At 36.2% G+C, this 16,072-nt stretch overlaps 1 protein-coding gene across 8 annotated transcripts in view; it reads right to left on the reverse strand.

The window, feature by feature from the left end:
• AHCTF1 (AT-hook containing transcription factor 1) overlaps positions 1-16,072 on the reverse strand; it is a 93,414-nt gene that overhangs the window by 13,884 nt on the left and 63,458 nt on the right. For all 8 annotated transcript variants that reach the window (XR_015143531.1, XR_015143530.1, XM_086345004.1 and 5 more), the window contains exons 22-30: positions 14,701-14,845; positions 14,489-14,620; positions 13,671-13,821; positions 13,064-13,214; positions 12,626-12,733; positions 8,835-9,027; positions 7,189-7,392; positions 6,094-6,508; positions 1,094-1,217 (exon numbers count right to left, since the gene is read on the reverse strand). Coding sequence is in view for 6 of the 8 variants with exons in the window: in XM_086345004.1 (XP_086201130.1) it covers positions 1,094-1,217; positions 6,094-6,508; positions 7,189-7,392; positions 8,835-9,027; positions 12,626-12,733; positions 13,064-13,214; positions 13,671-13,821; positions 14,489-14,620; positions 14,701-14,845 (1,623 nt within the window). In the remaining 2 variants the exon portion in view is untranslated. The remainder of the gene's footprint in view (positions 1-1,093; positions 1,218-6,093; positions 6,509-7,188; positions 7,393-8,834; positions 9,028-12,625; positions 12,734-13,063; positions 13,215-13,670; positions 13,822-14,488; positions 14,621-14,700; positions 14,846-16,072) is intronic.

A 16,072-nucleotide genomic window follows, 5' to 3' on the forward strand; every position in this document is an offset into this window, starting at 1 on the left:
ATTTTAAAACCTTAGAATTAAATAACAATCTTGATAATCCTTTCGTACTATTTTCTCCCTCCTTTTCCATGAAGGACTGGCAAAGTTGCAGTTTCCACGATTTCTCTCTCAGAAGTGAAGAATATGACTGAGTTAAATGTATGAGAGGTGATGATTATAATACTGTTTTATGGATGGTCTGTGAAATCACTCTCAGAACTTACAGTGAAGCATTTACAGTATCTTAAATTGTCATGTTTTATGTGGGTTAATCTTAGTAAATTATACCCTTACAACTTCTTGATAATTGAAGCTGCAATTTTTTATTATATTCTCTACAATTGCATTACTCCAAAGTGCTGATACACAATGCGTCCAGTCTTGCAATGAGATAAGGAGTTTATGCCAGAAGGTCAATCAACTACCTCAATGGTTAGTTCACCTAACTTCCAAAAAGGCTATTGATAAGTATTTTAATAGAAGCTGCTATCTTGCTGCAGACCATAAAGTCTTCAGTAACTAGCATCAACTTTATTAGTCCACACTTTAAGTAGCACTGTCCTACATCACCTAGTATACTGGCTGAATGTGTTAAGTGCTAAATGAAACTGAAGAACTGGCAGCATAATAGTTCAAGCTGTCACTGAAAAACAATAACTTTTAACTTGAGTCTTGTAGCAACCAAATGGCAAGGATCAATACTGTCTCTGAACCATCTCCCTTATGATCTGCCTTGGTGCTATAGGATACATACCAGATTACTCTGAGACCACTGAAAGCAGGAGAGCATGGAAGAATGTGTGGCCGTAAGTGAAACTTTTGTTTTTCAACGAAAATAATATTCTTTGGTGATTCTAAAGAGTTCTGCCTCAATTTATCATGTCTCTGTATGTTTAGGAAACATTTGGTATCGTTTCATAATAACTACTAAATAACACTGAGTTGTACAAATGAATTTCCTACATAACAGATACAGTACCAAAATGGAAATGACAGAGACAAAGAAAGATCTAAATAAGAGTTAATCTATGCATGGAACAAATACCAATATTTACTACTGTTTCACAGCTTCATTAAACATTATCAATATTTGAAATTTTCTCTATAAACTTACTCTTCCCGGACTGATGGTACACAAAGACAAGCTTCAACTCCTTGAATGGGGCTTAAGTGATTTAATTCTGAAAGCACACCCTCCACAACTAAGCCATCCTTTGCTTCTGCATCTTCTAAAGTGCCTGTAAATAATACAGTTATGAACATATATATTTACTAAATGTTTAGCAATTACTTACAGTCTTGGCTTATTACCTTTTAGTAAGTTGTTGGGTCTGCTTTTTTGTATACTTTTAGTTTATTCCTTTGGCATCAGACTACCAGTTCCTTCTAATTCTCTGAGCCTAGGCCAAACCCCACCCCAATCCCCTCTTTCATCTTTAACTAATACTTTTGGCTTAACGGGTTATCAACTAGCTGAGCTAGCAAGATTCAAATCTAGCTGATTTCACTCTAAAGTCTGTGCTATATAATACTCCCCACAAAACAATAAAAATGTCTATTTGAGACCACCTCATCATTTTAGGACTAGTCAATGAAAACACTATATTCACTGGAAAGACTGAGGCTGAAGTTGAAGCTCCAATACTTTGGGCACCTGATGTGAAGAACTGACTCATTTGAAAAGACCCTGAAGCTGGGAAAGATTGAAGGTAAGAGAAGGGGATGACAGAGGATGAGATGGATGGATGGCATTACTGACTCAATGAGTCTGAGTACTGAATAGCCCCTGGGAGTTGGTGATGGACAGGAAAGACTGGCATGCTGAGGTCCATGGGGTCGCAAAGAGTCAGACATGACTGGCAACTGAACTGAGTCAAAATACTGCCAATAACATCTTCATCAAACAGTTACCATTCAAATATTTTAGTGGAACACAGCACATCAAAAGAGTATGTGAACTTCTAAAGATACACTATTTATAAAGACAGTCCTAAATTCTTAGATTACGATTATACAGTGCAAGTGACAAATAGATTCAAAGAATTAGATCTGATAGACAGAGTGCCTGAAGAACTATGGATGGAATTTCGTGACATTGTTCAGGAGGCAGGGATCAAGACCATCCCCAAGGAAAAGAAATGCAAAAAGGCAAAATGGCTGTCTGAGAAGGCCTTACAAATAGCTGTGAATAGAAGAGAAATGAAGGGCAAAGGAGAAAAGGAAAGATATACATATTTGAATGCAGAGTTCCAAAGAATAGCAAGGAGATAAGAAAACCTTCTTCAATGATCAATGCAAAGAAATAGAGGAAAACAATAGAATGGGAAACACTAGAGATCTCTTTAAGAAAATTAGAGATACCAAGGGGACATTTCATGCAAAGAACGGCTCAATAAAGGACAGAAATGGTAAGGACCTAACAGAAGCAGAAGATATTAAAAAGAGGTGGCAAGAATACACAGAAGAACTACACAAAAAAGATCTTCACGACCCAGATAATCCTGATGGTGTGATCACCAACCTAGAGCCAGACATCCTGGAATGTGATGTCAAGTGGGCCTTAGGAAGCATCACTAAACAAAGCTAGTGGAGGTGATGGAATTCCAGTTGAGCTACTTCAAATCCTAAAAGATGATGCTGTGAAAGTGCTTTTAATATACCAGCAAATTTGGAAAACTCAGCAGTGGCCACAGGACTGGAAAAGGTCAGTTTGCATTCCAATCCCAAAGAAAGGAAATGCCAAAGAATGCTCAAACTACCACACAACTGCACTCATCTCACACACTAGTGAAGTAATGCTCAAAATTCTTCAAGCTAACTTCAACAGTACGTGAACTGTGAACTCCAGATTTTCAAACTGGATTTAGAAAAGGCAGAGGACCCAGAGATCAAATTGCCAACATCCGCTGGAACATCAAAAAAGCAAGAGAGTTCCAGAAAAATATCAATTTCTGCTTCATTGACTATGCCAAAGCCTTTGACTGTGTGGACCACAACAAACTCTGGAAAATTCTTAGAGATGAGAATACCAGACCATCTGACCTGCCTCTTGAGAAATCTATATGTAGGTCAGGAAGCATCAGTTAGAAGTGGACATGGAACAACAGACTGGTTCCAAATAGGAAAAGGAGTACGTCAAGCCTGTATATTGTCACCCTGCTTATTTAACTTATATGCAGAGTACATCATGAGAAATGCTGGGCTGGGTGAAGCACAAGCTGGAATCAAGACTACCAAGAGAAATATCAGTAACCTCAGATATGCAGATGACACCACCCTTATGGCAGAAAGTGAAGAAGAACTAAGAAGCCTCTTGATGAAAGTGAAAGAGGAGAGAGAAAAAGTTGGCTTAAAATTCAACATTCAGAAAACGAAGATCATGGCATCTGGTCCCATCACTTCATGGCAAATAGATGGGGAAACAGTGGAAACAGTGAGAGACTTTATTTTTTTGGGTTCCAAAATGACTGCAGATGGTGACTGCAGCCATGCAATAAACAGACGCTTGCTCCTTGGAAGGAAAGTTATTACCAACCTAGATAGCATATTGAAAAGCAGACATTACTTTGCCAACAAAGGTCTGTCTAGTCAAAGCTATGGTTTTTCCAGTGGTCATCTATCGATATGAAAGTTGGACTATAAATAAAGCTGAGTGCCAAAGAACTGATGCTCTTGAACTATGGTGTTGGCGAAGACTCTTTAGAGTCCCTTCGACTGCAAGGAGATCCAACCAGTCCATCCTAAAGGAAATCAGTCCTCAATATTCACTGGAAGGACTGATGTTGAAACTCCAATACTCTGGCCACCTGATGCGAAGAATTGACTCATTTGAAAAGATCCTGATGCTGGGAAAGATTGAAGGCAGGAGGAGAAGGGGATGACAGAGGATGAAATGGCTGGACGGCATCACTGACTCAATGGACATGAGTGTGAGCAGCCTCCGGGAGTTGGTGATGGACAGGGAGGCCTGGCGTGCCACAGTCCCTGTGATCACAAAGAGTCGGACATGACTGAGCAACTGAACTGAAATTCTTAAAGCAATTAATAATGTGTTCAGTTTAGTTCAGTCGCTCAGTCGTGTCCGACTCTTTGAGACCCCATGAATCACAGCACACCAGGCCTCCCTGTCTGTCACCAACTCCCAGAGTTCATTCAAACCCATGTCCATCGAGTCAGTGATGCCATCCAGCCATCTCATCTTCTGTTGTCCCCTTCTCCTCCTGCCCTCAATCCCTCCCAGCATCAGGGTCTTTTCCAATGAGTCAACTCTTCACATGAGGTAGCCAAAGTACTGGAGTTTCAGCTTCAACATCAGTCCTTCCAAAGAACACCCAGGACTGATCTCCTTTAGGATAGACTGGTTGGATCTCCTTGCATCCAAGCGACTCTCAAGAATCTTCTCCAACACCACAGTTCAAAAGCATCAATTCTTCGGCGCTCAGCTTTCTTCATAGTCCAACTCTCACATCCATACATGATCACAGGAAAAACCATAGCCTTGACTAGACGGACCTTTGTTGGCAAGGTAATATCTCTGCTTTTGAATATGCTATCTAGGTTGGTCATAACTTTCCTTCCAAGGAGTAAGCGTCTTTTAATTTCATGGCTGCAGTCACCATCTGCAGTGATTTTGGAGCCCATAAAAATAAAGTCTGACACTGTTTCCACTGTTTCCCCATCTATTTCCCAAGAAGTGATGGGACCAGATGCCATGATCTTAGTTTTCTGAATGTTGAGCTTTAAGCCAACTTTTTCACTCTCCTCTTTCATCAAGAGGCTTCTTAGTTCCTCTTCACTTTCTGCCATAAGGGTGGTGTCATCTGCATATCTCAAGTTATTGATATTTCTCCCGGCAATCTTGATTCCAGCTTGTGCTTCCTCCAGCCCAGCGTTTCTCATGATATACTCTGCATATAAGTTAAATAAGCAGGGTGACAATATACAGCCTTGACGTACTCCTTTTCCTGTTTGGAACCAGTCTGTTGTTCCATGTCCAGTTAATAATGTGTACGTTTATCAAATAAAGACAGTATTAGCCCCAACTTCACTGGATTCACATTTTAAGAAACCTTAGTTCAGCTTAGGCAGAAAATATTTTCCCAAAGAAACCATTATGACACACATTTTTACACTGGTTTTACAGATTTAAAGATAGGAATTATCTTTAAATAAGCTTGTTAAATCTGCAGGAGTAAGAAAGATAAACATAGACTAAGTTTTCTGATCCACCAATTCTAAGCAAAGTTTCTCCCTTCTTGTGTTCCACTGGTTCCTACTGTGTCTCCCACCATAACATTTATCAAACTGCGTTGTACGCACTTGTTTGATTTAATCCACAATCCACTCCAGTAATCTTGCCTGTATAATTCCATGGACAGAGGAGCCTGGCAGGCTACAGTCCATGGGGTTGCAAAGAGTCAGGTATGACTGAGCAACTCTCACTCACTCACTAGACTTTACATTACATGCAGGCAAGTGCCATGTCTACTTAGTTTATCCTTAACATCTAGCACATTTTTATTCTTTATCCTCTACTTTATTTATCCTTAATACCTAACACACACACAAAACAGGACCCTGTCCGTTGCACAAGATTAGGGGCTCAAACATTTTTTGATAAATGAATATAAAGACAATAGATTCATGGGTCTTTGGACATTTATTTTCACTTTCTAGTGATTATTTTGGAGGCAGGGATGGAGAGCAGAATGAACTTCGTTTCCTAAGCAGCTTTCCAGAAAGTTGAGGCTTCTGGATGGGTAAGTTAACGTAGTCTTTAAAGGTAGTATTATTATTTCTCATAACTATAGGAAGATGTTAAGTCACACTGATATTTGACATTGCTTCCTTAATCATTACTGTTCTTTTCTAAATTTCATCTCCAAATGAAAACAGAACACACATTAAGTTCTCCTCTTCTCAAACCTCATACATACTTATAATCAAAGTTTGTAAGTGGAAAGAATAAGATATGTGTACTCTTGCTAGAACCTACTGTGCTATGATCATGTAATTATTTAACCCTGTTGCTTTTCTTATGGTAGAGAAACTTCTATTCCAAATTTTACTGAAGGATATCAATGGCCATTTTGAATATCTGGGATGAGTCCTTACCCATTTGTTTCTCTGGCTCTGGAGGAGTCACTCCTGGTTCAAATGTATCTTTATCACTGTTCTTCTCAGTCTGTTCAGTTAAATTAGCAACCAGTTCAGTGGAAGAGCTCACTGACTTAGAGGCTATCAAAATATCTTCAAAGTCTTCTGGTAATGGAGCATCCTGATACTCTAAGGTAGTCTGGTCTGATCTGGTGGAAGTATTGCTATTTTCTACGCTCACATCCAGTTTCTCCAAACTTTGTGAAGTTGTATCCTGTGATCTGACATCCATTTCTTGATGTTCCTCTTCAGGGCTATCCAGGGGAAAAGATGTTGTCTTATCTTTGTTTTTCAGCCATTCAGTTTCTGCTGGAGCCCCACATTTATGTAAAGATGCAGTAATAAATGTTTTTGCTTTGCTGTCATCTACAGTCTATCAAGTAAAGATTTGGAGAAAAAAAATTTTACTAGTAAAAATCAGTTAAATCTAACTTATCCATCCCAATCACACCCACCCTTTCCATGCTCTGTTTATCTCCAAATTCTTTCTCCATCAAAATTTACTTACTCTAATTCATTCTCCTCAGACTGATGATTAAAAGTTAATGACTGTTAATGATTCTCTAATTGGTAATAGATCAGTACTTCCAAAAGACTAATATACAGAATAGGCAAGATGCCCAATAACCACCAATGGATTCCTATTAACCTACAGTGAAGCTCTAAAGACATAACCCTCCCAAACAGACAACAAACTAGGAACTTACTAAGAACAGCAGTACAATACAGGTTAAAAAACAAAGACATTCCAAAACAAACAAACAAAACCAACCATGGATCTTAATTTCAGTCCCATTTCTTCTATCAAGTAACTATGTGGTTATAGACAACTTAACTTGGGAAGTTAATAGTGCTTCTAGCCCTATTTTCTTCACCTGTAAATGGTAGGTTTGGTTTAGCCAAGGCCCTAAAGTTTCTCTCTGAATTAACGTTTTCTGATTTTATGACTATCTGCAAGACTGTATATAAAAATCTATAGCGATATCATTTACACTGATAGGAGCTTAATATATTATTAAGAAGTCCTTTTGTTCCAACTATTATCAAACTTACAGCAGCAGTCCATTTCGTGGTTACACCTTCTTCCATGAATGAAATTCTAGTTTCTTTGAGTCGTAAAGGAGGACTAAGAGATCTTCCAGGTGACAGAGAGGGAGATGCTAAAGGTGTTGTTCGAAGACCAGACCTTAGGATGGATTGAGGAGTGAACTCGGCAAATCCAGAGGAAGTAACTGACATAGCCAAAGTCTTAGCTTTCTATGACACAGAGTAAATGGAATTCACCATTAGTGTTTGTAAAAGACACTTACGTAAGGACAGACAGAGCCAAATGAGTGGCAATGGTGACTATATTCTCATCTCCAATAAAAACATCAATAAGTATTATTATAGATTACTGGAAAGAAAACATAAAATTCTACTCAGTGCTTTCTATTTATAAGGCTACAAAACATAAAATTGCATCCATAATCATTCTAAACCTTGATTATTCCTAGGTTTAAGTTCAACTTAAAAAATAAAGTGCTGATATAAGACAAATTATTTAACTATTGCTTAGAAAACTGTAGTAGGTGAAAGAGATGGTACTGTGTGAAGAACAGAATCTAGTTTAATTATAGCAAGCTAATCTAAATTAATAAGACTGACTTTAAGAATGTTTTAGAAAAAATATAATTCCATTACATGAATTCAATAGTAACTGACTTACTTATGAGAATTCTTATGGTTTACTACAATGATTACAAATAATCAGATGAACTAGTTAGCAAAAACAATTTCCTCACTTAACCTCTCCTCTAAAGGACTCGTAAACAAATTACTGGATCCTATTAGATTATTAAATTCCATTAGATCCATCATAAGATTATATTGATTTTTTTCCTAGATTCTTTTTGGTAGCAAGTACAAAATTACTCCCTCATTTAATTTCATTTGAACTTAACAGCAGATTATATAAAATATGAGTGTTTTTCTATAGAAGAAAAAAGTTAGAAATACTATACTGGATATTAAATATTAGGAACTTAATCTTAGCAACCACCTTTTCAATTTCTTTTAATAACTATTTTAGGAATAGCATTTATTGAAGTATCTTTTATCCAGTTTGAAAAGTAAGAATTTCTTGGCTTCACTTTAAATGCTGGATATCCAGAAACAATTAAGGAAAAAATAAATAAGTTCTGGGACTCAATCCAGAATACCGGACAAGGAACTTGCAGAGAACATATGTGAAAATGGCTTTCCAACAGGAAGCTAAAAATCCACTGTTACCAGTCATCACAAGTTTAGCTGTGGTTTCTCTGCTAGTAATTTATCAGAAAGGGTGAAGGAAAAAGCAATTTCCTACTGATAGCAGGAAAGAGTAACACTTTATAATTTTACTGAAGGAGCTAGAATTTTAATACAAAACTTAAAAAATGTTAAGAATGAGAAAGTATTTGATGAAATAGCAAAATGGTATCAGAAAAAAAAAAACCACACAACAAGAACATGAAAGCATTTTTCAAAGAAAAAAGGCTAATTTATAATACAGTAAGCATTTTGGAAACATATCCACAGAAAAAGGGAAAATAAAGGCTTAAAACCCCTATTACCCAGAGATGTCGATTATAAATAGTTTTATTTCTCTCTGCTATTTGTAAGGAACTTCCTAGCTTCACTATGAATACTAGATGCTAGATATGTAATATAATACTTACCTTAACAACAAGAGGAGTTTCAAGTAAATGTAATTCTGAAGCCCTAGAGGCATTCTGACGTGATCCTTTTAATTGTGAACTTACTGGCAATGAACTAGATGCCAGGGACCAAGGAGACCTTGTGGGGCTTTGCTGAATCAACTCCAAACACTGAGAGGGCTGGGGGACAGGATGAACAACCAAATCCAGCAGTCTGTAATCACAGTATACATATAAATAGAAAAATCCTGGTAACATATTTGAGTTATACTGAAGAAACAAAAAGAATCAGTATCCCATTTAATTATGCAAACTTCTATATTCACCATATGAAAATATAAATTCAGACAAGTATATTACTGTCTGTAATGCCACCCTTAGTTTCAAAAATCAGAATTAATTCAGTAGTGAAAAAAGAGAATTATGAAACCTAGATAGCAATTTGATCATGCTCCCACTGCTGCTGTTGCTGCTAAGTCGCTTTAGCCACGTCCAACTCTCTGCGACCCCATAGACAGCAGCCCACCAGGCTCCTCTGTCCCTGAGATTCTCCAGGCAAGAATACTGGAATGGGTTGCCATTTCCTTCTCCAATGGAAAAGTGAAAGTGGAGTCGCTCAATCATGTCCGACTCTTCATGACCCCATGGACTGTAGCCTACCAGGCTCCTCCATCCATGGGATTTTCCAGGCAAGTGTACTGGAGTGGGTTGCCATTTCCTTCTCAGATCACACTCCCCACCCCCTCAGAAGGAGTTATAGCCCTCCTCCCTCCCTTAACCAATATTTACTGAGCCCCTCTATGTGCCAAGCATTTATTTTCAAATGAAGACAAACTGTTAATGATTCAAGCACTCAAGAAAACAATGTAATGCTTCCCTAGCAAGCCATTCACTGCAATTCACTTTCATCAACCTAGAAATTCCTTTCACCTACATGAAATTTACGTAATGAATACTGGTTTATTTACCTTTATGGTTCTGATCACTACACTTAGCAACCAAAGGAAATGTTAATTTTCTCAAATTAATGAGGTTAGTAGCAAAAGAGAATCCCAGGACTATACTCAATGGTTTTTTTTTCCTACAGTGTCCTGGACATTCTTATCATATCAGATGATAGAAATGATCTCATTGGTGACTTGTATTAAGTATGCATAGTCCAAACAGCTTAAAAACCTAATTTATAAATAAATAAACTTGAAGGTGAAATTTTCAGATTACAATTTTTGTGGACCATTTATCAACATACAGTCACTCCTTTCCCAATTTCCTAATAGTTTATTTTATGGCTACATTCCTAGCAACAAAAACACTACCCCAAGATGCCTATGTGATTCAGCTGAGAATAACCAGAAAAGTAGGTTTGGTGCCCAGAAATAATAATTTCTTGCTGCTATGCCTTCTTTGCCATTCTATCCTTTAAGTTCAAGATTTTTGCTGCGAGAGATGGCAGACCAACAGAAATCATAGGTGCTTCAAAACAACTTATTATGTGGTGGAAAATATTTACAGGAAGTATTTTCTTCCTCTAAATACAGCATCTTTGCATTTGTTATTCTGTACTAAGCACAGCTCTGAGCTTTCTACCAAACCAAGAATATTCAGTCAGACTGCTAGACATTTCTTTCTCTGTTGTCTTCTGATTCTTCTTTCCTTCTCTACTTCATTTGCATTCAAATTATATATTTGTAAACTTTTGCTCACTTTTTTATTGAGCTATCCCAAATAGGTATTTTGTTAAATGCCTTGCATTGGGCTTAAATTTATGTTTAAGGTGTCTATTTAGGAAAGATTATTTCTCAAAAGCAAGGTCTGTGCAACAAGTGGTATACCTACTGAGTAAAAGCAAAATTCTTATACTAACAAGACTTGATGTGTTTAAGTTACATTTAAAAAAGATATCAAGAAAAACATTTTTTATTGTTTTCTGAAGAAAGTGTTAAATATCACATTAGGTCTTTTATTTCCTCAACAACTTTTTGACCATGATCCAAGTAGGTAATGCATTTTAGATTATACACATACACAAATGAATGTATTTTCATATGTAAAAATATACACATATGAATTACATAAAACGGCATTTAGCCTTACTATATTCAGTGCCCATTGATATTATCTATGCTAAGCCACAATCCATTAAATTTTACTTACACTAACACACACCCAATTTGAAAAATATAGAAGCAAGAAGTGGAATGATTTTTATAAAAGGTAAATATTCACAACTCAATCAGCTCTATTCCATATGCATTAACACCAGTTTTAAAGGATTCTCATAATAGTCTTTAGGCCATTAGTAGGCCTGAACACTTATTCTTTCTCCCTTCTTGAATTGCAGACCTATTCAATGGTAAAGCAGCTGCCTACAATGAGGGAGACCAGGGTTCAATCCCTGGGTTGGGAAGATCTCCTGGAGAAAGGAAATGACAACCCACTCCAGTACTCTTGCCTGGAAAATCCCATGGATGGAGGAGTCTGGTGGGCTACAGTCCATGGGGTCGCAAAAAGTCAGACACGACTGAGTGACTTCACTTTCACTTTCAAGTACAAAGGAACTGAGAAAAAGTGATTTGTGGGAAAAAAAACAAAACTATTGGTAAAAATACCATGTCAGTGATAATGACTTCTATTTGAAGCAACCTTCTCACCATCTCCTTATGGTAATAAAGGAAAAGAACCTCAATTTAATAAAATCTAACCCAAAAAAGGGAAAATCCTTTCATGATTTGAAAAGATGTCCATTATATACACTACAAATGGGTTGAGCCCAATTGTTTTTAAGTTATTAACTTATTCTGAGTACCTTTATTCTTAGTATCAAAACTATTTCAACAAAATTATGTCATTTTGTCATGGATAAATTGTAAAATGTCAAAAATTTTCAACAATTATGGTCATATTATTAAAGAGAAAGAATCATTACATTAAGAGATACTTTTTGTACTCTGCTATTGATGATTATGAACACTTCTCCACTCTCCAATAAACAACCACAGTTCCATCTTGGATACAAAATTTCAATTTAACTATTTACTTTTCTAATAACCATAGGTTTAAGAAATAAAAGTATTATTGTACTAAAGCCACTTAAGACATCTTAGTAGGCTCAGTTAAACAGGGGCAAGTTTTTAGAAGCCAACCAAGATCAGCTGGGATTTATAAAAAATAACCTTCATTCATGGGTCTGAATCAGAGAGATTAAAGAAAACAAATTAATAATTTATTTTGCTTATGATTTTAATACAACAAAGTTTGCTTTTTTTTAAGCAGTCTGAAATCATTAGGCAAAATTCTAAGTAGATTATCAGCTGATGTAAAATTCCTTAAAATTACTATAAAACTGCCCAAATTATTTTTTTAAAGGAAGCATTATAAACTCCTTCAATAATTTAAAACAGTATTTATGAAGACTTCAAAGATAATTTTAAAATTATAGTGTAAGTATTAAGTATCATCTCACACTGGTCAGACTGACTATCATCAAGAAGTCTTCAAATAATAAAAGCTAAAGAGGGTATGGAGAACAGAGAACCCTCTTAACACTGCTGGTAGGAATATAAATTGGTATAGTCACCATGGAAAACAGAATGGAGCTTCATTAAAAAATATATAATGGACATATATATAATATACATATATATATAATGGAATTAGTCAAAAAAAAGAATGAAATATTGCCATTTGTAAGCAACATGGATCAACCTAGAGAATACCATTACTAAGTGAAGTAAGTGAAATTAAGACAAATATCGTATCAGTGTAATTCTTGTCTAATACTGTCTTTTAAAAGTGATTAAATAAATTCTTACCTAGAAATTCTTTGTGATGCCTTTGTAATTGGTGTTCCAACAAATGCCTCAGGCAGCTCTGGATCTGGGAGAGAATATGCTACAGGAGAGGGTTCTTCTACTTTAGGACTACAGAGAAAATAAAAATTTAACTTTTGATTATGTATCACAAAGAAGACTAAATTATCAATACAAACACTGTAAGAAGGTGAGGTTAGATGGGAGGGGGGCTATCTTTTTTTTACCATGTATATTCTGCTTATTTACAAATAACAATGAACATAACTGGTTTCAAATTTAAGAACAAAGAATGTTCTTCTTGCAAGAAAAGTAGACAACACAAAACATTTTTCCTACATACGCTAATACGCTCTAAGGCTGGATTGTTTATGAATGCAGCTGATAACCCAGGGAAGATTAGCAAGTAGCATGAGTGTAAAAGGTGTAAGAAAAACATACCTATTGTAGACAGAGATACTATTTTCGGGTTCATTACTTGCCCAGACCTCTCCAATTTTAGATAACACATTATTGATGAAAGTAGATCTTGTTAACACAGTTCCAGTTACAGCCTGCTTTGGAACTGCTGATAATGGTTTTGGTCTAGAAACTGTGAAACAAAAAAGGTAGTATTTAATTTCATCTCTAACACCAGGATTTTAAAGTAGCCAGACAAATACGGCAAAGTGATTGGCGAAAACAAAACATGAGTAGTTCAAATTATATTTGGTTTAGCAATATACGTGCAGAAATTTAACAATTTTGGCTTTTAGGAGACAGTGAAATAATTTGTCTACGTGTTTTCTAAAAGTCAGCAGTCTTCAAATGAAATCAAAAGAGTTCTGTCACTCTGTACTAAATAAACTAGAAAGATTAAAAGTTCCAAGGAAGCTTTCGATTTCTTGGGGTAGAACCACCAATAAACAAACAAACAAAGCCACAAAGCATCACTGTGATGAATCAAAGCAAAACTGAGCTAAACAGAAGATAACAAAGGTTTCAGAAGATAATTATTCAATATCTTTTCTAGTGCAATATTTTAGGACATTTTTCAATGAAATCTTACCTTCTCGAAAAACTGATGATGCTGACAGATGGTAAGGCTTTGCTCGCTCAATGGCTAATTTTCGCTGGACTCTAGGAAGAATTTTCCCATATTGGTCTATTATAGAATTTCGAGTCACTGATCTCTCTCGCAAACGAGGATCACGATCATTCTATAGAACATAACATAACTGGTAAAAATTTAATCTTCAAAAATGTTAGGTGCTATGCCTATTATTTACTATTAAAATATAATTATGAATACACAAGAACACCTTCCTCCTTTCTACATACCCATTCTTCCAAACCAAAGACATCATACACACAACCTAACTGCTTCATCAATTCTTACCCATTGATAAATTCCAAGTCTCTCCTTCCCAGCCTTGATTATTTACAACTAATAAAAGCAATGATTTTCATTTACTAAGCAACATGTTCCATCACACACACGTCTGTGCACCCTCACAAAAGATACTGTCCTTTTACGATTAAGGAAACCAAGGTTCAGAGTGTGTCCAAGCACACAGAGCCAATGAACAATTAGTCCAACCCCTAAAGTCCATGCTTTTTGCACTATTTATTTCCTACTGTTGTCCTCTACCAGTTGCTATTTTTCCTGAGTGAGTAAAGTAGTTAGTCTGGCAAGACTGTGGGCAGATACCTAAACAGAAATGGCACATATAAAAGAACTGGATAAGTAACAACACCCTGTTTGTCAATTCTGCTTCAGAAAGTGAGGATTTTCAAAATTCAAGATTATACAAAGCTCTTATATAATGAAGTCATCTGTTTTCCCTATTCTCTTGTCCCCCCATAATAAAACAAGTTCAACTGTACCATAAGATTAATCTTCAGAGTCTGGTTCAGCTTCAAGGCAGGAATATAATTGGCACGCTGCAAATGGTGAACTAAAAGGAATTCATGATTCTGAACACTCGCACTGGACTGTAAAAATCTCACCAAACACTCCTAGAAAGAACAAAATAGATTTGTAAGCTATTAACTTATCCTGAATTTCCAGATATAAGTTTACACTGACAAATCATTACCTGCTCAGTGTCTGTGAATGGTAGCTTCAGTAAATCCTCCATTAAGCCCATCTCCTGACAGACTTCATATGTATGCTTGAGCAGCTCCTCTATATTCAACCTATTAGAATGTTGTCGCAGTAAAGTCCAGGCCTCCACCATGCACCTGAAATCAATATTTATCAAAGTTTAGTTTTAGAAAAGCTATTTAAAATGTTCAAAACAAGACATCCACCTGAAGAATCCCAAAGATACTTTGTGCATGCATCTTAGTCGTGTCCGACTCTTTGCGACCAACATGGACGGTAGCCTGCAAGGCTCCTCCATCCATGGGATTTCCCAGGCAAGAACACTGGAGTGAGCTGCCACTTTCTCCTCCAGGGGGTCTTCCTGACCCAAGGATCAAACTTCTATCTCCTTCACTGGCAGGTGGATTCTTTACCAGTGAGCCATCTGGGAAGCCCCAAAAGATACTATGTACATATTATTTAAAAGTACTTAAAAATTTTATTGAATACTAATCACTGTCAAGTAGTAAGGAAAATAAGGCATCTTTAAATACTTTATCATAAAATGTTGACTATTCCATGTAATTTATCAAATATTCCACCGAAAATAAAAAACAGAATTGTTGAATGGACAGAGAATGGTTTTGAGTGTATGAGTTGTCTACTCTCATGATCATGTGGGTTAATGGGAGCTGCAGCTCACTGTCGATGCCCAGCATCATTAAGAGAAAATCATACTGCATGTAGTTAGCTTAGGAAAAGACCAAAATTCAAACTATGGTTACTACTTCATATACGCATATTGCTTTGTACCATTTTAAAGTTGAAAAAATTATAAGTTGAAGCATTGTTAAGTCAGGGGCCATCTGAACCCAAGAGTTCAAGAAGACAAAAATCTAATGTGATCTGGACAGAACTCACAGAAATATTCAAGTGAAGTTCTTAAGAAAGTGACACTGAGCACGAGAAGAGTAGAAAAGAAAATGAGCAAAGACCTAGAGACAGAAACAGCATACTGTGTTTATGGGAAAGTGGAGGACTTAGCTTAGCAAATCTTAGTAAGATTTTGGCTTATCTATAGCAAGATCTGATTGGAGAACTTAGGTCAAATTAGACAGTTTTAGAAACCAAGTGGGGCTGCTGAAACATCCTTCTGTGAGCAATAGGTCATTAAATGAAGCAATGTGTCTCATGATACACTGATAAGTAAAAATAGGCTTAAAACAACATGAATAATAAGATTTTCTAAAAATTAACCAATAAACAAAGCCTATAAGTCTTTATGTATTTATATAAACAACAAAATGTCTTGAAAGACACATACTAAGATTAACAATGATTAGTCTCACATGTAGAATTTTTGGAAGGGCTGATAAGTGTCAAGG

The sequence above is a fragment of the Bos grunniens genome, chromosome 16 (genome assembly GCF_055505025.1).
Source record: "Bos grunniens cultivar Pamir isolate PY7600 chromosome 16, Bosgru_T2T1.0, whole genome shotgun sequence".
NCBI classification, from domain to species: Eukaryota; Metazoa; Chordata; class Mammalia; order Artiodactyla; family Bovidae; genus Bos; species Bos grunniens.